The sequence below is a fragment of the Lissotriton helveticus genome, chromosome 3_1, assembly GCF_964261635.1.
Source record: "Lissotriton helveticus chromosome 3_1, aLisHel1.1, whole genome shotgun sequence".
NCBI lineage: Eukaryota > Metazoa > Chordata > Amphibia > Caudata > Salamandridae > Lissotriton > Lissotriton helveticus.
In genome coordinates, this window is record NC_136061.1 from 130,742,934 (window position 1) to 130,763,354 (window position 20,421).

A 20,421-nucleotide genomic window follows, 5' to 3' on the forward strand; every position below is an offset into this window, starting at 1 on the left:
TGAAGAGCGGAGGTATAGAGAGGCTGAAGCTGAAGTCGAAGAGGGTGAGCTCCAAGAGAATTATTTTGATGACTTAAGGGAGGCTAGCGGTTTGGAGCCGTCGCCTGATTGGGAGCTATCTTCTGTTTCAGATGCCCCTTCATAAGACGTTGCACCATACCATGTGGTCACCAAGAAGGCTGAAGATCTTTTTAATTTAAGCGTACATACTGCTGAATTCAAGTCTAATCTTTTCACAGAAGTCCTCCATCCCCCATCTTCTGTTGTGGAACCATTACTTCCTTTTAATGAGGCTTTGACAGAACCTATATTGGAGGTTTGGAACAGGCCTCTCACAGCTCCTGCAGTTGCAAAGGGGGTTGCGGGGAGGTATAGAGTGGCGCCTGGCGACCCAGATTTTTTATCATCACACCCTTTGCCGGAAAGTTTGGTGATACAGGCAGCCTGTTCAAAGAAGTCTGTTGGTGCTTTCCCACAAGTGCCTGGAGAAAAGGAGTCTAAGAAGCAAGATCAAACTGCGAAGAAAATATTCTCATCGGCGAGTATGGCTCTTAAGTCAACTAATGCCACATGCCTTTTGGGGATATACATACATGCATTAAAGGATTTTACTGAGGTGTTAGCTGACACACAAGCTGCTGCTCGTCAAGTTATACAAAGTGGACTTGACACTGATGACTCAGTAGCTAGGGTTATGGGGATTTCTATTGCCTCTAGAAGAGCAGCCTGGTTAAAGTCATCTGACTTTTCTGCGGACGTTCAAGCTGCCTTATTGGATTTGCCCTTCGATGGTTCTGGTCTTTTTGGCAAAAAGGCAGATGCAGCTTTAGAAAGATTTAAGGTAACTCGTCATGGAGTTTCCATTGATTTCAATGGAAATGACATTGAAATCCTCGACAAGCACTAGCATCCAAGTGGTTAAGGACAGTAGGGCTACTGCTAGATCTTTGGGGTTGCAGTCCAGGGGCACTGCGAGTAAAAGATATAGGGGTTTTGGACGTTCCTCTTTTTGACCCAACCAACAGCAAAATCCACTTTATAAATCCTACAGGGGCAAACAAAGAGCTCGTCCGCGAGGACGCCAAGTCTCCTCCTCTTCCTCTTGTTCCTCTTCTTCCTCTTCCCACCCCCCTCCATCAACAGCAAAGCAGCCCTAGATCCGCCATTCTGGATCATGCGGGTCCTGTAGGGGGTCGGCTTACCTATTTTCTACGGGATTGGGAAAAGGTCACATCGGACCTATGGGTTCTTAATCTTGTGGAGAATGGGTATGCACTTCCCTTCCGGGAGTTCCCTCCGAATTATCTTCGTTGCCAGGGTTTTTGCTCGGAGGACCACCTGCTTCTCTTGCAAGAGGAAGTCCTAACACTACTGAAAAAGGTGCGATAGAGGTGGTTCCAGAGCAGGAAAGGGGTAAGGGATGCTACTCCCGTTATTTCCTGATCCCCAAGAAGTATGGCAGACTTCGTCCAATCCTGGATCTCAGGATATTGAACCTTTTCCTGAAGCAGGAGAAGTTCAAGATGCTCACCCTTGCGCAGGTTCTTCAAACGCTGCTGGAAGAAGACTGGATGGTGTCGATCGACTTGCAGGATGCGTATTTTCACATCCCTATCCTGAAGTCGCACAGGAAGTATCTCCGTTTCAAGGTGGGTTCACAACATTACCAGTTTGCGGTCCTTTCATTTGGTCTTACTACTGCGCCTCGGATCTTCACCAAGGTGATGGCTGTGGTGGCGGCACATTTCAGAAGGTCAGGGATACCATTGTTGCCTTATCTGGACGATTGGCTGATCAAAGCAGAATCCCCAGAGATAGTGCTCCATCATCTGCAAATCACAACTCAGTTGTTGTACAGGTTGGGTTTTTCGATAAATGTACCCAAATCTCACCTGGTGCCCTCCCACCGCAACCTGTTCATAGGTGCGGTACTGGATACAACTGTGTGTTGAGCATTCTCTCCACCCCAAAGGATTCTCGACATACAGGAAATGATTCCTTTATTTTACAACGGAGCGGTCGTTCCAGTCCTGAAGGTCCTTCGTCTGCTTGGTCTGATGGCTTCCTGCATTCTGTTGGTCAACCATGCACGCTGGCACATGAGGGCACTCCAGTGGTGCCTTTGCAGGCAGTGGTATCAGCACAACGGAGATCTCAGGGAGTCGATAAGGATCTCCAGAGAAACTGCAGCGGATCTGTCTTGGTGGAGCGTGGAGGGCAATCTGTCTCAAGTAAAGCCCTTTCATCTGCCTCCATCGGTGGCCACGGTGATAACCGATGCATCCACCCTAAGGTGGGGTTCTCATCTGGGGGATCTGGAGATCAAGGGTCTTTGGCCTCCAGAGGAAAGGTTCTACACCCCCAATTCCAGACCTTACGCCTTCATGCCTGGAGATTGAACGGGGCAACCTGAATTCCTTTTCTCTCCCACATGATGTGGTGGATGTCATTTTATCGGCCAGGCGTGACTCCACCCAGTCTATCTACTCAGTCTATCTACTCTCAGAGTTGGTCTTAGTTTGTTTCTTGGTGTGGAGAGAAAACCATTGATCCTTTGAGGGCTTGTTTGTCTGACATACTTCAGTTTGCGCTTTCTCTGGCAAAGCAAGGGTTTGCTGTAGCTACAGTCAGAGGTTATTTATCGGCATTGTCGGCATTTCTCTAAGGTTTCTAAAAGGCCTTACGAATAAATGTCCTCCTACTCCCTTTATTGTGCCTCAGTGGGACTTGAACCTTGTACTTACTTTCTTGATGGGTTCACCCTTTGAACCTTTACACAAGTGTCCCCTGAGACTGTTGTCTTTTAAAACGGTCTTCCTGGTTGCAATTACCTCGGTAAGGAGGGTAAGTGAGCTTCAAGCTCTTAATTATAAGCCCCCATTCTTGACCATTCATGCTGAACGAATGGTAGTTAGCACCAGGGCTGCTTTTCTCCCTTCCATCAAGGGCAGTCCGTTACCCTTCCTACCTTCTATCCTCCCCCTCACCCTTCCAAGGAGGAGGAGAGACTTCAACGTTTGGACCCTAAGAGGGCGGTGAGCTTCTACCTGGACAGAACCAGAGAGTTCAGAGTGGATGACCAGCTCTTTGTGGGTTTTGTTGGAGCCAGAAGAGGCAAGGCGGTGCACAAGCGCACTCTATCAAGATGGATTGCCTTGTGTATCAAGATATGCTACTCTCTGGCGGGTAAGGAACCTCCTGAAGGTTTGAGAGCTCACTCTGCTAAAGTATAGCCACTCGATTTGTATATGTAAAGATACCTGGCTAATTATTTGGGGGCTCGTTTATGATGCTGTAATGATGAAATTAGACAAAACAATGACAAGAGAAATGATGTAAATTAACCTGTAGAGGACATTTGTAGAGCGGGAAATTGGGCCTCCCTCCACACTTTCGCGAAGCATTACTGCTTGGATTCCGAAGTTAGGAGGGACGGCCACTTTGCGCGTTCTGTCCTCCAGGATTTTCTGGTATAGGAGAGTGGAAACCCTCCTCCGGGAGTGGGGACTGTTGTGGGACTCTATTCACAAGGTGAGGAATCCACTGGCAGATGTATCCATCAGAAGAACAAGTTACTTACCTTCTGTAACGCTTTTTCTGGTGGATACAGTATCTGCCTGTGGAATCCTCACATGCCCCCCCGCCTCCCCTAGTGTGTTTTGCATACATTGTCTTCACACTGTGTGTGTTACTTTGACTATTTTGTACTGTGTACACTGTGCATATATATCTACTGTTGTCGGTGCATCCGTGTGCCCCGAAGGCACGGAAAAAAGGGCGGAACTGATGTCATCACGCCGGTGTGGGCCTATTATGGAGTTGGTGACGTCAGCGGAGCCGCGAGCGATGCCGTGCTTCTGTGACGTCGTCCACGTCGGCGCGAAGCTACAAAAAGAATTTCCGAATGTTGCTGACGCAAGGGGATATTCACAAGGTGAGGAATCCACAGGCAGATACTGTATCCACCAGAAAAAGCGTTACCGAAGGTAAGTAACTTGTTCTTCATTACAATGCCAATACCTCAAACTCTTGCAAATGCAAGACCTACTACATTGTAAAAGCTTGTAGAGCTCTAAGACAGCGGCAGCCATAGGGAGGCAGGGACCGTGACTCCTGGCCCTGCGTTTCAAAAGCAGGAGGGAGGAGGAGGCAGCTGCCACCAAAACAGACCTCGATCTCTGAATGCGCAGCAATTGTGGCAAGATAAGAGCAAGATTTACAGCCCTGTTTACAACAGAGCTCTGTAAACCACAGCAATGATCTCATGTGCTGCAGCTTAATGAAAGAAATAGTGCTCACAAGCTCTGAGTAACAACACATGTAACAGAGGCTGTCCTTGAAAATAGGCAGAGCTTTTAAAGTCCATAACCTGAACACAGCATGTCTCGCAGAGACCGCGCAAGCGCTGCCTAGGCGAGACCTAAACACAAATGACGCTGCTGCATAATTCCCTAGGCACGTGCAGGTGATGACCCATAAGCAAGCATGCGTCACAGTGCATATCAATCAGTGTGAAACATATTCATAATATTGTCCATTACGCTCTTATCCATATAGTGTCTGTGTGCATGTTTTTGTTTCTCAAGCGACTTTTACCATGGCCTACTTTAGGAGGATCTGCAAAATCTCCTTAAAGAATTTAGGCCAGATGCACAGAGCCATTTGCAATTGCAAACCTTGAGTTGCAAAATCGCAGGGATTGTGACCACAAAACAGCTTTTAGCAATATATTAAACTCATTTTGCAATTTGGAAAAGCGTTTCTCACTCTCAAAATGGGTTTAGCAACCCATTTCCAATTGCAATTAGGAAGATGTGTGAAAGAGACGTCCCCTCCTAATTGTGATATTGCCCATACATATACAAACACAGCGTAGGGAAAATTCCAAAACAAATAGGGGCTACTGGCGACTGTGCAGTGTAAGTGCAGGAAAAGTGAGTTGACAATACAGTGCACTTTAACTAATATATGTCTTAACTATCAGGACTTAAATGTTATTGTAATCCAACAAAATAAAACTCATGACTTCCCGGTGTCCAGTATCATATGTAGAATGGTTAATGATATGATATGATATGAATCGGCTTTTATTAAGCGCAGCATACACTCCATGGAGCATCTTGGCGCTAGTCATCTCGTGTCACAGATGAGGAGAAAAGAAGGGAAAAGAAAACTGCCAAGGGGAAAAGTGAGTAAGATTAAATTAATGCTAGACATAGTGTGTCAGTAGCCTTGAAAATCCATGTTTTAATGGCTTTTCGGAACAGGGTCTCTGAGTGGATCAGGCGCAATTGAGGGGGGAGCTTGTTCCAGGCTCTGGCTCCTAACACTCCAATGGATTTTCCACCTTTTGTGATTAGTCTGAATTTAGGGATGACTAATAGGTTCAGGTTGGATGATCTGAGTGACCTGGAGGGTGTATATCTTCCAAACCTTTGGGAGAGATATGTGGGACCCGACTGGTGGTAGGCTCTGAAAGTAATGAGTAGTATTTTGAATAGTACTCTCTTGTGGATGGGTAACCAGTGCAGGGTTTTTAATGCTTTGGAGGCAGATGATTTCCTGGGCAGTCTTAGCACCAGGCGGGCAGCCGCATTCTGCACCATCTGCAGTTTATGTAAAACCGCTTTGTTGGAGCCTGCATAGATGCTGTTGCAGTAGTCTAGTCGGGATGTGATGAGGGCCACTGCTACCGTTTTTCTGGCTGTCAGAGGGAGGAGGTCAAAAAACCTTCTGAGACCTCTAATGATGTTGAAACAGGACCCTGCCACAGCCCCTGCTTGCTGTTTAAAGGATAAGGCTTCGTCAAACCTTATCCCGAGGTTGCGGGCCGACGTGATGGTGTTTGGTGGGACTTCGGCATCTTGGGGCCACCAGATGTTAGGGGAAAAAAGGTTATTCTGGCCAAAGGGTAGGATTTCAGTTTTTCCTGAGTTGCATTTGAGGTGGTGAGTTCTCATCCATTCAAAGGTTGCAGTGAGACATTCTCTCAGATTTGCTTCTGCTTTGGTTGAGTTGTTATCCAATACAAGGATGAGTTGGGTATCATCCGCGTAGGATATTGTACTGATGTTGAATGATGAGATGAGTTCAATCAGGGGGGACATGTAAAGATTGAAAAGAACGGGGCTCAGGCTTGAGCCCTGTGGTACTCCTGTTGTTAGAATTTTTTCATCTGAGCATACATTTCCTAATATGATGACTTGTTTCCTATGGCTTAGGAAGTTTTCCATCCATTTGAAGGCGATTCCTGTTAGTCCCGATTCTGCTAGGCGGCCAATTAATACGGGGTGTGAGACCGTATCAAAGGCCGCCGATAGATCGAGCAGGATCAGGACGGCCTTTTTTTCCCTGATCCAGAGCTGACTTAAGTGTCTCTACAGTATGCAGAAGGGCTGACTCAGTGGAGTATTTTGCCCTGAAACCTGCCTGGTTAGGGTGTAGGAGTTGGTTTTCCTCAAGATGTTTAGTTAGCTGTTTATTTACTGCTGCTTCAGTCAGTTTAAACAGCATTGGAAGCAGCGAGATTGGGCGAAGGTTAGAGAGCGTGGTAGGATCAGCTAAGGGTTTTTCTGCAGCGGCTTTACAGCAGCACACTTCCATTCAGATGGAATGACTGCGGTGGTCAGAGAAGAGTTTATGATGGAATTTATGGTTGGGTTTACTATGTCCACCAGAGTGTGGAGCAGCAGTGGGGGGCACGGGTCGAAAGGGGAGCCTGATTTACAGGAGAGAATTGCTTGTCGGGTTTCATCAAGACTGATGGGGGCAAAGTTAATTAGCTGAGGTGTATTGTTTGTTAATTGTACATTGTCACAGAGGGGGGGTTCTGCAAGATCTGGGAAGTCTTTGGTGAGATTTAATATTTTATTCTCGAAGTAGTTAGCTATGGAATTACAGAGTGTCCGAGAGGGTGGTATCTCCTGCCTGAGAATTCTGGGGTTCATGAACTCCTCCACTATTTTAAAAATCTCTTTCTGTTTGTTGTTGGACCGATCAATAGCTTCTAGGAAGTGATCCTTTTTAGAATTTCTGATCATAGAGTGATAATGTTTCCTAGCGGTTTTGTAGGCAAGAGCTTCCGTTACGTCATAGTTATGGCGCCATTTCTTTTCAAGGGTTCTGACCTCAGTACGTTTGATTTTTAGAGCGGGGGAGAACCAGGGTGCTGACTTTTTATTCTGTTTTTTCCGTATTTTACCTGAATTAGTAGGACCACCAAGGTCTGTGACCCATTTACAATAGTTGTTATAATCGGTTTCAGTACATCCGGTAAGGGACGGTTTAGATTTTTCTGCCATGAGATGTAGATTGGGTGAGTTGGCAATTTTTTTCCAATCTTTCTGTATCGAGAAATCGATTTTTGAGTTAGTATTAGGTCTTTTCTTTTTGCTTGTAAGCTTAAAGGGGATTAACCAGTGATCGGTCCATGTCTGGATCAGTGGAGTTTCAACGGTTAGGGTTTTGATATTAGTACAAATGCAGTCTAGTATATGGCCTGCTTTGTGTGTGGGCATTTTTGTCAGTATTTCCAGCCCTAGGATACCCGTTAGGTCGTTAAGCCATATTGTATTAGGATCGTTGGGTTTATCTAAATGGAAGTTTAGATCACCCAAAACTGTAAAATTGGCATATTTCAGGGTTAGAGTACTGAGTACATCTTCGAAGCTTTCGAAGAAGCCATTCTGAGGTCCTGGGGGGCGATAGATTAAGGCCCCCATGAAGGTGTTTTCCTCATCTAACTGAAAACAGAAACCCATACTTTCTGCCCCTTTTATGTCCGAGAGTTCGAACGTTGAGCATTTCAGAGAGTCTCGGTGGATAATGGCTAGACCACCTCCTCTCAGTTCCGGTCTGTCGGTCCTTCGAATGAGGTAGCCTTGAGGGACAGTTTCAGTTATAATCGGATTACACCATGGTTTAAGCCAAGTTTCCGTAATAAATAGTAGGTCAATATTTCTCTCTGTGATGAGGTCGTAAATATGCTGGCCATTCTTACATATTGACCTAGCATTAATCAAGGCTCCTCGGAGAGAAGTCGTATTTTCCATAGTGGAAGACTGTATTTCCGGGGTGAAGAGTGTTTTACAGGTAAGACAGTAAGCAGGTTCTGACCACTTTTCAACATCAATCATGCTGTGACAGTGATTTTTATTAAGATTTAGGGCGAGTAACTGATCTCTAGTATATGTAGGCGTTTGGTTGGTACATACCTTAGATCGGACAGCATCATTGGCCCTGGGCCCGGCCGAGGCACGGACGGGCACAGACGGGCTTGCCTTAGGCGCGCCCGCTGCGCCCGTCCGCTGCGCGTCCGGAAATGACACATTTTTCTATGGACAGGAAGTTGGGAGGAAAGGGGGGCGTGGCCTCGTGAGGGGGCGTGTCCGAGCTTCGCGCCGGAGACGGCGGGGGAAGCCTTTCTGTGCTTTGGGATTCCGGGTAAGCCCTAATATCGGCTCCGCGGGTGCTTCCTAAGCGTGGATGGAGGTAGGCGAGTAACAACCACAGTGCTAAAATACAATTCAATTTTTAAGTGACTCTCAAATATTTTAAAAAGTTCTGGCCTAGCTCCCGGCTTTCCGCCTCAGGAGACACGAAATGGCAGTGAAATCGCTTGTTGTCAGCGGCGCCTTTATAGCGCGATTGTAGTGGGCGTGGCCTCGTGAGGGGGCGTGTCCGAGCTTCGCGCCGGAGACGGCGGGGGAAGCCTTTCTGTGCTTTGGGATTCCGGGTAAGCCCTAATATCGGCTCCGCGGGTGCTTCCTAAGCGTGGATGGAGGTAGGCGAGTAACAACCACAGTGCTAAAATACAATTCAATTTTTAAGTGACTCTCAAATATTTTAAAAAGTTCTGGCCTAGCTCCCGGCTTTCCGCCTCAGGAGACACGAAATGGCAGTTTGTCATTTTGACCCTTATAATTATTCAGGTGGGGTCTTCCTCAGAGCAAAACAACTCGGTCCATGATCCTTTTTCTCACGTGAGCTGAACATTTATGGAATTCATATGTGACCTTACATTGTTACTTATAGGTCCTAGCAGTTCCTGTAATTCTTAGAGGTTGCTACCGCTTTGTCAGTAAATGTTAATGATTTGTGACCACTGTCGCAATCCACTGATTCATGCCATGCCGAATCACAATTAGGAGGGGACCCCTCTTTTCACCTCTTCCTAACTGCCATTGGACACAGATCGCTAAACCCATTTTGAGAGTCAGGAAGGCTTTTCCAACTCGCAAAATTAGATTAATATATGGGTAAAAGCTGTGTTGAGGTCACAAACCCTGTGATTTTGGAACTCGGGGTTTGCAATAGCAAATGGCGCAGGACATCTGGCCCAAATTCTTTAAGGAGATTTCGAAGATGCTCCTAAAGTAGGCCATGGTAAAAGTAGCTTGTGAAATAAATAAACACAACTAGTTATTCCAGAACTGGAAACACCAATGTAACAAACAGTGCTCTACAAATCCACCTTAAATTACATTGCAAATTGTTACAGTTCAAAATGATATTTCTGTAAACCTTAAGAGAAGATGACCAGACACTACCCCTGAATAAAGACCATGCATATTCTGATTTGTAATGTGCAGAACCAGACGGTATTTTGCATTAGAAAGCAATTGTATTCGATCCTGGGTTTGTTAAACATTCTGCTATTACAGCTCCATCAGCCATAGAATTCCAATTTATTCGAGCATTCTTCTACAGTCTCAGAAGAAGCTACTGATGATGAGGTCACGACAATGACGATTGAGAATTCAATAATCGCAACATCAGAGTGGCTTACTGTTGTCAAAATAGACTGCCTTTCAGGATCCAGTGTAGTGTAGCAGATTCAGAACAACCATCTACTGGAGGTCATAAAATTACCCCTCTAGACTGTCAATTTAAATGATGCACCCTGATGGGGGGCATATTGGGAGATTTGAATGAAGCAGCTTTTAGGTGCATTAAAATCAGCTTTTTCGTGCAATGTTTTGGCACTTAGATATATTAAGCTGTCAGATCGTTATCTCACTAAAATGTAAAAGGCTGGCAGACGGTGGAACTAAGAGTAAGTAATACTTTCATGCAACAGATGAGGGGAAGTAGTTCCATGGAGGGGAAATTAATGTTCAGGCTGGTGCTCTCGGTATGCTTCAAACATCTTCACACACAGTTTTCATCGAGATGTGACTGCAAAACTTGAAAACATTTGATAATCCACAAATGAAGTGGGTTGCAACTCTGCAGAATGCAAAGCACTCATTTTTCTTCTCTGTAAAGTTTACAACGTGAATACGTACAAGTAATTAGTTCTTTATTGTAGCACAAAGAGACAGAAAATCAATTATGACCCCAAAGATTCATTTAGGATTATGCAGTATTCTGTGATGAGTTGTAAATCCCCCACAATGAAAGATCCTTAGAGTCTAAATGCATCAGGGACGTAAAAATTGATATTGAAATTCAATTGGTTTTGAAATTCTGCTGTTGAAAGTACCCTTTCTTTTTCTCCTTATAACACTCAGTGTCAGCGGTTGGATAACATATATGAACATTTTAATTTGGGGCATAAACTAGGAGGTTTTATCAATTTGATAAAATAAAATAGAACAAAATAAAAAAAGCTTTTTATTATAATGAGAATGACCTATAATGGATTATGAATTAAATGAAACTTAAATCAACTCTTAAATGCAGTTATTGCTATTAATGAATGTTCATGAGTGAACACAGCTTCTTTTTGAAAAGTACAGACGTATACAACATGGACTCATACGCCACATGGGGTTGATGAAATGTAACTCCTTGCTTGGAGACTCTTCCTACATATTGCATATTACATAGTTTGCTTCCTCTATTGACTGGTTTAATCATTTACCATTATTTTGTTTTGTATTCTGAGCTCAAATTTTTTAGATGTCTAGGGGCCAGATGGCTGAGAATGGGAATTTATTTTACATCATACTGTTTCTCTTTCATGTACATTGATTCCTGTTGCATTAACAGTTCACATTGTCACTGGCCCTTTCTAGATAAGAAGAGTTTCTAACCAAGTGGCTAGATTGTCAGTTATATAGGCAAGGTGTGCAGCAGCCACTTGAGAGGCATCCCATAAACATGTGAGTGGGATGCAACTAAGTGGTAAATTAGCCTTTCGAATCTTAATGTTGTGTACACAACGTCGAATATGAATGAGCAAATGGATGTGGTTTTGTATATCTCTGTGAAACGTGCATCTTCTTGTATTTCACAAAGCACCATTGACTGAATTGTTTTAGTGCATCTAGATAGATACACAGTGCATATTAATGTACAGAAAATCATGTTTTGCAAAATCGATGTCTGTAAAGAGATGAATGTCAAAACTATATCTTACTGTATCTGAAAGAAATAGGTTAGTATTAGATCCCTTACCTTAGAATACCCCCAGACTGGATCCGGAAACTTTTGCGTAGCGGTACCCTTGCGCGTCGGTAGGCGACGTCTGCGGCTCCGCATCCGTCGTTGGCGCCGGGATGAAGTCGCCGGAGTACTTAGACGCCGCCCTCGCGCGCTGACGTCAGTTTCTATTTTTTCCGCGCCAGCAAGCGCCGATCTGGGAACAGTGGTACCCTTTAGTCATTTTTTGACTAAACTTTTTGATCATATTTTTCGAAGTCGAACAACTCCGACGGTGCCGGTAGGGATGCCTGCGTCGACTGCAACTGACTGATGTTGGTTACCGATCCCCATCGCCGGTGTCTTCATTGCCTGGGGCCCTACCACGATGACAAGTCGTGCCCCGACTGCCGGGCCTTGACATCAAAGGCTAGGCGGGAGCGGTCCCGCAAGCGCCTCGAGCTCCGGCAGTCGGCCCCGCGCCCTACGAGGTCCCGGTCCAGAAGGAGGTCGAGGGACCGGTCAACGGGCCGGAGTCATCACGGCTCGGAGAATCGACACCACTCCTCAAGCTCCAAGTCCACAGGTAAGAGGTACAAGAAGTAGAAGGGACGACATCGCTCTTCCGACTCCCCCCGACGCTCGCGCGACCCGGCCGGGGGTTCGGGTGACACCGACCACGCGGCTCCATCGGAGCCGCAGGCGTCGCGCCCTGCTCCATATCCGCCAGTCCCTGGGCAGAACGCGACGCCGCAGGAGATTGACACCTTTCTCGCGGCCATGAGGTCGCTCACTCTGTCGGGTTCCGCGGCCCGACTGGGAGCCCAAGTGGGCCGGGTGCTTCGGCCCCGGCACCGTCGGGTGCTTCGGCCGCGGCGCTGTCGGTGACTTCGGTCCAGACACCGCGGGACTCCGCCGGATCCGGGTCGTCGCCGGTCGACCATACGACCTCGCTGGCGCTGGCTCCTATGGTGTCGCCCCCGGCGCAGACCACGGTCGACGCCGTCCCCAGTCCTCCCCTTGGTCCGGTTCCGACGCCGGAGCGGTGTCGCGCGACGCTGCATTTGACAGCCGATGGGAGATTTTTACTTCTATGATCCGCCCCAACATTTGACCCTGAATACCAGGAGATGGGTGGCGAGGCGGATTGGGAGGGGTCTGAGGACCCTCTGGCACATGAGTGCCAGCCTTATCAGGACTGGGCAGGTGAGCTAGGGGACGCCAGTGGTCTGGACACTTCGCCAAACACTGGCTTTGTCTCCCCTCCTACAGTGGCTATGGAGGAGGGGGTAGCCTATAGTGTGGTGTTGACGCGGGCGGCCAAGGCCTTATCCCTTGAGCTCCCCGTCGCGGCCGTGAGGACTAACCTCCTCACTGAGGTCCTTAAACCGCAAGCAAGCTCTTCGGAGCCTCTGTTACCGTTTAATGAGGCTTTGTCTGACGTTCTTCTGGAGAACTGGTCCAGGCCCGCTTCAGGTCCTCCTGTAGTTAGGAACGTGGCCAGACGCCACCGCCTGGCTCCGGGCGACCCTTGCTTCCTGTCCACCCACCCCACCCTCGAGAGCCTGGTCATACAGGCCTCTAACTCCCAGACCGCATTCCCGACGGCTCCCCCCGATCGGGAATCCAAGAGGTGCGAACAATATGGCAAAAAAATGTTCTCCTCCCTGCGTTTGGGGTTGCGGTCAGTTAACACCGCGTGCCTCTTGGGCCGTTATACCCACTCTCTGTGGGACACGGTCGCGGACGTGCTGCCACAATGTCCGGAGAAGGCCCGGACTAGATGCGGCACGGTACTCCATCAGATGTGGACTGGATACCATGGACTCGCTGAGTAAAGCGATGGCAACGAGGGTGGCGCTTCGTCGCCACACCTGGCTGAGGTCCGCCAACTTTTCAGCTGATGTCCAAAACACCCTTATGGACATGCCGTTTGATGGCCGTCGCCTCTTTGGCGACAAGGCAGACAGTGCTCTTGAGCGCTTTAAGGACTCCAGGGCTACGGCCAAGTCCTTGGGCCTGTCGGCACCAGGCCAACAATCTGCTGCCTTTCGCCCCTTTCGTGGCCAAGGAAGGGTCAACCCCAAACGTGCTGCCTGCCACGGGCCACAGACTAACATCCAGCGCGGTGGCGGACGTGGTAACCGCCGTGGCGGTGCCTGGGAACAACGGTTCGGCCAGTCCACATCCACCCCCGCAGCATCCGCCTCAAAGCCTTCCTAGTCCGAGCTTTCAGGCCCACAAGACACCAGTGGGGGGCAGGGTTCGCCATCACCTCCTCCACTGGCGCGACATCCCATCGGACAGGTGAGTGCTGCAAATCATCCGAAGGGGCGACCCCTCCAGCCATGCCACCGCAGTACCACCGCGTGTCGGGGGATCACTTGAATCTTCTGCGAGAGGAAGTTGTGGCCCTCTTGGCCAAGGAAGCCATTGAGCGCGTTCCTGGGCCAGAAGTAGGGTGTGGTTGTTATTCCCACTACTTTCTGGTTCCCAAGAAGGGCAAAGGGGGCCTCCACCCTATCTTGGACCTGCGGAACGTCAACGGCTTCCTCCGGAAGGAGAGGTTCAAGATGCTGACACTGGCTCAGCTCTTAGCTGCCCTGGACCCGGGAGACTGGATGGTAGCGTTGGACTTGCAGGACGCTTATTTCCACATCCCCGTCCTGCCGGCCCACCGGCGCTACCTGCGGTTCATGGTAGGCCACGAGCACTTTCAGTTTACCGTGCTCCCCTACGGCCTTACAAACGCCCCACGGGTGTTGACGAAAGTGATGGCGGTTGTCGCAGCTCATCTGCGCAGGTTAGGGATTTCAGTCTTCCCCTACCTCGACGACTGGTTGTTGAAGGCGGGCTCGCCCCAGACAGTCGTCAGCCACCTCCAGACTACGGCCGACCTCCTGCACCTGCTGGGGTTCTCCATCAATGTGCCGAAGTCGCACCTGTGTCCCTCTCAGAAGCAACTCTTCATCGGAGCGGTTCTAGTTTCGGCTCAGTTTCGGGTTTATCCTTCCGAACAGCGGGTTCGGGATATTCAGGCTCTGATTCCGATCTTTCAGCCTTTATCCCGAGTCTCGGTCAGGTTGACGCTGCGGCTTCTCGGGCTGATGGCCTCCTGCATCCTTCTGGTGCGTCACGCCAGGTGGCGGATGCGGGCTCTGCAGTGGGACCTGAAGTTTCAGTGGGCCCAGCATCAGGGCAACTTGTCCGACCATGTCTTGATCTCGGAGGGCACTGCAAGACAGTTGCAGTGGTGGCTCACGATTGGGTCAGCGGCAGATCCCTCTCCCTACCCCAACCGGAGCACGTAGTTGTGACGGACGCATCCCTCCAGGGCTTGGGAGGCCACATGGGAGAGGCGAAGATTGGAGTCCTCTGGTCTCCGGCGGAGTCCCAGCTCCATATCAACCTTCTGGAGCTGCGGGCGATCCAACTTGCACTGAAGGCATTCCTCCCCTCTGTCCGGGGGAGTGTAGTGCAGGTGTTCACGGACAACACCACGGACAACACCACCACCATGTGGTACTGCAAAAAACAGGGCGGGGTGGGGTCGTGGACCCTATGCCAGGAGGATCTGCACCTCTGGCAGTGGCTGAAACATCAGGGCGTGACCCTGGTGGTTCAACACCTGACAGGTTCCCTGAACGCCAGGGCGGACGAACTCAGCCGTCGGTGTACCTGGGCCTCCCAGAATATCTTCTCTCACGCCTGCAAAGGGTGCAAAACTTTGCTGCACGAGCAATCTTCGGTCTCAGCCCGAGATCCAGCACGGCAGCCCTTCTCAAATCCCTCCATTGGCCTCCTGTACGAAAACGCATCACTTTTAAAACTCTGACCACGGTATTCAAGGCCCTGCACGGCACCGGTGCCCGCTATATTAGGAAAAGAGTGAGCTTCTATCTGCCATCACGATCGCTGCGGTCCACATCGTTGGCTCTGGCTACTGTTCCGGCAAATAGGCGAGCCCGTATTGGGGGTCGCTCTTTTAAACGTCTGGCTCCCCAACTGTGGAATGCTGTACCTTTGTCTCTGCGGAAGTGCGACAATCTATTAGCCTTTAGGAAAAATCTTAAGACATTGTTGTTCTGTCAGTAAACTTGTCCATCTATTTTGCTCTGTGCCTGTTATGGTCTATAGCGCCCGGACACACTTTTGAGTAGCTGAGCGCTCTATAAAACCCTATGTAACATAACATAACATCACAAATGGCGTCTGAACTCGGACGTGGCGCAAGGCCTCTTTCAGCAGTGGGGAGAGCCTTGGTTAGATCTATTCACCACAGAAGAGAACGCGCAATGTCATCAGTTCTGCGTGTTGGAATTTCCATGGCGGCACTCGCTCGGAGACGCTTTTCGTCGCGAGTGGAGTTGCGGTCTATTTGTACGCCTTTCCGCCTATACCACTTCTGCCCAGAGTGCTGAAGATCAGGCGCGACCGGGCCCAAGTCATCCTTGTGGCTCCGGACTGGGCACGGAGGTTCTGGTATCCCGAGCTACTCAGCATGTCTGTCGGTCCCCCGATTCGTCTGCCCCTTCAGGAGGACCTTCTGTCGCAGCAGCAGGGGATGGTCCTCCACCCGAACCTGTCCAGTCTCCACTTACATGCGTGGAGATTGAGCGGTGGCAGTTGAGGCCATTTGACTTGCCTCCTGAAGTCTTTAATGTCATTCTGGCAGCCAGGCGTCCCTCCACAAAATCGGTATACGCCTGCAGGTGGAACATATTTGTGGCATGGTGCACAGCAAAGGCTGTGGATCCCCTTTCTGCCCCTCTTTCAGAGGGTCTCCTCTTTCTTTTTTCTCTTGCCCAGCAGGGCTCCCTCTGGGCACTCTGAAGGGCTACCTCTCGGCCATTTCCGCCTTAAGGCTACCTGATCAGCCCTCTTTGTTCAAGTCCCCAGTTGTAAATAGGTTTTTGAAGGGCATCACCCATATGTTTCCTCCAGTTCCTTTCGTGATGCCTCAGTGGGACTTGAACCTTGTTCTAACTTTTCTGATGTGCGCTCCCTTTGAGCCGCTTCATAACTGTCCTCTTCGTCTCCTTACTCTGAAGTCCGCTTTCCTGGTTGCCATCACCTCTGCCAGGCGAGTGAGTGAGCTCCTGGCCCTTTCTTCTAAGCCTCCTTTCTTTTCAGTCCATCCGGACAAAGTTGGGTTCGGGGACGCGACCCTCTTTCCTGCCTAAGGTAGTCGCACCCTTCCACATCGGGCAGTCTATCACCTAGCCCACCTTCTTTCCGCATCCGCATCCCTCGAAAGAGGAAGAGAGGCTCCTCCGTCTGGACCCAAAATGTGCGCTCTCTTTCTACTTGGATCGCACACGCCAGTTCCGGGTGGATAACCAACTCTTTGTTGGTTACGGGGGCGCTAAGAATGGACGGGCGGTACCCAAACTAACCATTTCTCGATGGGTCGTCTTGTGCATCAAGGCTTGTTACTCTTTGGCTCGAAATGAGCCTCCTGTGGGGCTTCGTGCCCATTCCACACGGGCCACGGCGGCTACTACTGCCCTGAGCCGGGGAGTCCCCTTGCAGGACATCTGTCAGGCAGCTACGTGGGCCTCGCTGCACACGTTTGCAAGACACTACTGCCTAGACAGCCAAGTCCAGAGAGATGGCTATTTCGGCCGTTACGTTCTCCAGGACTTTCTGGTATGATCATTGGTTCGCAGACCCACCAACGGGGTTGGTATTGCTGGGGTATCTATTCTAAGGTAAGGAAGCTAATACTAGCCTGTTTCTTTCAGATGCACAAGTTACTTACTTTCGGTAACGATATATCTTTAAGAAACAGTAGTTAGTATTAGATTCCTTACCGCCCCACCCATCGTCCCCGTTCTGCGAACCGATATCTAGGATTAAGATCATCCCTTTCAGGGCCCTAGTTTTTATGGCACCAGTGTTGGTTTTTATCATGGCTCTGCGTTTTCTGGCGTGGAAAAGCTGTGTATAAGAACGGACGTCAGCGCGCGAGGGCGGCGTCTAAGTACTCCGGCGACGTCTTCCCAGTGCCAATGACGACGGACGCGGAGCCGCAGACGACGCCTACCGACGCGCAAGGGTACTGCTACGCCAAAGTTTCTGGATCCAGTCTGACGCCTGGGGGTATTCTAAGGTAAGGAATCTAATACTAACTACTGTTTCTTACAGATATATTGTTACCGAACTAAGTAACTTGTGCAATTGTGTTATGAAAACAACAGAAGAAATACTTTGTTTTGAGGTAGTTGTTAGACAGCTGTCAGGCAGACAAGTTTCTAATATTACCTGTAGTATTCTTGTAACACTCTGTACTGGTGAGATTAATTATATAACGTGTTTTTCCAGCCTACATGAAACGACGGCACAGCTCTGTAAGTGAAAGCCAGCCTAGTGAACCTCCCTCAGTTGGAATTGAGTACAGCCAGAGCTGCAGCCCACAGCCACAGCATCAGCTGAAGAAACCACGAGTTGTGTTGGCACCAGAAGAAAAAGAAGCTCTAAAAAGAGCCTACCAGCAGAAGCCATACCCATCACCAAAAACCATTGAGGAGCTGGCGGGGCAATTGAACTTAAAAACCAGTACCGTAATAAACTGGTTCCATAATTACAGGTACATATTAAAACACGGTATAGAGCTATCATGATAATTTCCAGTTCAGTAGAAATATACATTTTCTAACCTCCGTGTATTCTTGGTACATATAAGGGGCAAAACTTTAAAGTTGCAATGTGTTTTTACTCGTAGCACTGTTTGTTTTTCTATATTACATATATGTTCCTCTAATAGGTACGAGTAAGTTTAAAACAAGTAGTTAAAAACTAGATATTAGTGATCCAGACTTTTAAATACACTCAAATTTGATTAGTATTCCAAAGATGGGAACAAGAGAACAATTGAACCGTGCTATGACTGACTGGTGGGCTTATCCATTTTTAAGGCTCCATTACACTTCCCAAGACAAAACATCTAGCCAATAGTTGGGATATTTTGGAGGACCTTACAGTAAACCTTACAGTTGTGGATGGTTGCCTACATCCATAACTTATTCATTTACCACCTTGATAGTAATTTTGTTATTATGGAGTGTGCTTTTTTTCTTTGGTGTAAAACTGCAAAGTCGTTTTTGAGATGGAAGCGTTTAAAAAAAGTTGCTGGGTGGAATTAAAGTATCTGATAGAGACTACTAGCCTCAGTTTCCTTAACGTAGAATTATCCCCAGGCGCGAGACTGGATCCGAAAACCTTTTTTTGCCACAGCATCTCTGCGCCCAGGGGGGACGGCATCACGCGACTCCGCCCAGGCGTCGTCCACATACGTGATGTCAGCGAGGTCACATGAGTCCCGTCCACGTCTACTTTTTTTCTTTTCCGCTTGCTACGCGGATCCTGTCTCTTTTCGGGCCTGTTTGGGCCCTTTTTTCTTTTATCATTGTGATATATTTTGGTGGAACAGTGTGCGGATGCCTTCAGGCTTCAAGAGTTGCACGGCATGTGGGCGTCTTATGTCGGTGACGGACGCTCACCTCATTTGCATGTGGTGTTTGGGGGAAGATCACAGCACCACTGATTGTGATGCGTGCCAACAGTTGAAGCCGAAGTCGCGGCGGGAGCGCCGGATGAAACTACTCTCGGCGCGTCTCTCAAGGTCGGCTACATCCCCTCAATCAGCCTCAGCAGAAGGCTTCAGAAACGGCCGTTGTCGGCGTCCTCATCCCTCTCCGAGGTCGCGAGAGCGTCACTCCCCGGTGGGTAAGTGTCGCAGCTTGTCCCCGGGGGCTGGTGTTAGGTCTGCTGGGGGCTTGGGCTCTCCCGAGTGATGTGGCCCGCGTGCCGTCTTCCTATCCACCCTTTCCCGGTGAGGGGGCATCGAGAGCCCAGATGGAGACATATGCGGCGGCTTTGCAGGCCTCGCTGGCGTCTCCTCCTCCTTCCCCTCCTGGTGCGTCGGCTGATCCCTTGCATTATGCGGGGCCCTCCGCGGCGTCGCCGGTGGCTCCAGCCCCGGCGCCGACTGGCACGGATCCAGGCTTGGAGGATGTGGTGCTGTTGGGGTGCGGCCCTTGGGGTGGTCCCTCCTTCGGACCACGGCACCTTTGCCTCGCCGCAAACTCCAGTGGGAGTCCCTGCGGTGTCTCGGGAGGTCGCCGGGACTCGGGTGGCATCCCCGAGCCCCGCCCAGCCCTCTGGACATGCGGCGGCATTGTCCACGGCTGAGCTGACGCCGCTCTGGCGCCTTCTGGCCCAGCTGGTGCCACAGGTGTCGGTGGACCCCCCGTCGTCCCGCTCTGTGTCTAGGCTGGATGGGGACCCCGCATCCCCCTCTGGGCCCCTGTCATCCCTCAATGCAGGCGGCTGTCTCGTCGGAGGCCGAGTCGGTGTTTGAATCTGCCCTGGTGGCGCCGCATGGGTCGGCGGATCACCTCCATCACATTCTGGGCCGAGGCTGGTGGAGGGCTTCTTGTCACTCCCCTGGTCCCTCTCGTCCCTCCACGCAGGTGGCTGCCTCGTCCAAGGTAGAGTCGGTGCTGTTCCGGCACCGCCACTTCGGCTCCAGTCCCCGGCGTTACGTGACTTGGAGGAGCCCTGTCCGCCGTCTCCTTCGGCGCCGGATGTTGATGACGTCCTGCCTCAGGCTGTGGACTCTATGGCGCCGGGCAGGCGTCGAGTTGCGTATTCGTCTTCGATGCTCCCTCTTCTCCGGAGGTTGGATGCCTGCTGGTGTCCTCCTCCCCGGAGACAGGCTTCCGCGTGGTGGCTTTTTCACCGGCGTCATCAAAAGGCGTCTCCCCGCCATTCCCGAGGCCGCGCTGTTCACCGGAGGAACAACAGGTCCCCCACTCTTCGGTTCCTTCTTCTAACTTCCAGGTTTGGCCTTTGCCCGCCCCGCTTGGCTTCGGGGGCGGCTGTCTTAGTTTACAGCCATCGCCCATGAAGAATCTGCTTTCTCCACCGCGGGGCCCTACGGAGGCGGGTGCGGCATTCGCTCACGCAGTGTCCATGGCTGTGGGTATTCTGTGCATGGTTGACCCGGCTGCTCATTTCCTGGCAGGTCACCTTTTGGATGTTCTCCGCCAGGGC

The 20,421-nt window shown here is 49.8% G+C and overlaps 1 protein-coding gene across 4 annotated transcripts in view; it reads left to right on the forward strand.

Annotated features, from left to right (window-relative positions):
- Positions 1 to 20,421, forward strand: part of CUX1 (cut like homeobox 1) — a 1,380,044-nt gene that overhangs the window by 1,017,713 nt on the left and 341,910 nt on the right. For 3 of the 4 annotated variants that reach the window (XM_078679377.1, XM_078679375.1, XM_078679376.1), the window contains one exon: positions 17,689 to 17,953. The exons of the other annotated variant lie outside the window; for it this stretch is intronic. In XM_078679377.1, the coding sequence (XP_078535503.1) occupies positions 17,689 to 17,953 (265 nt within the window). The remainder of the gene's footprint in view (positions 1 to 17,688; positions 17,954 to 20,421) is intronic. 4 annotated transcript variants of the gene reach the window in all.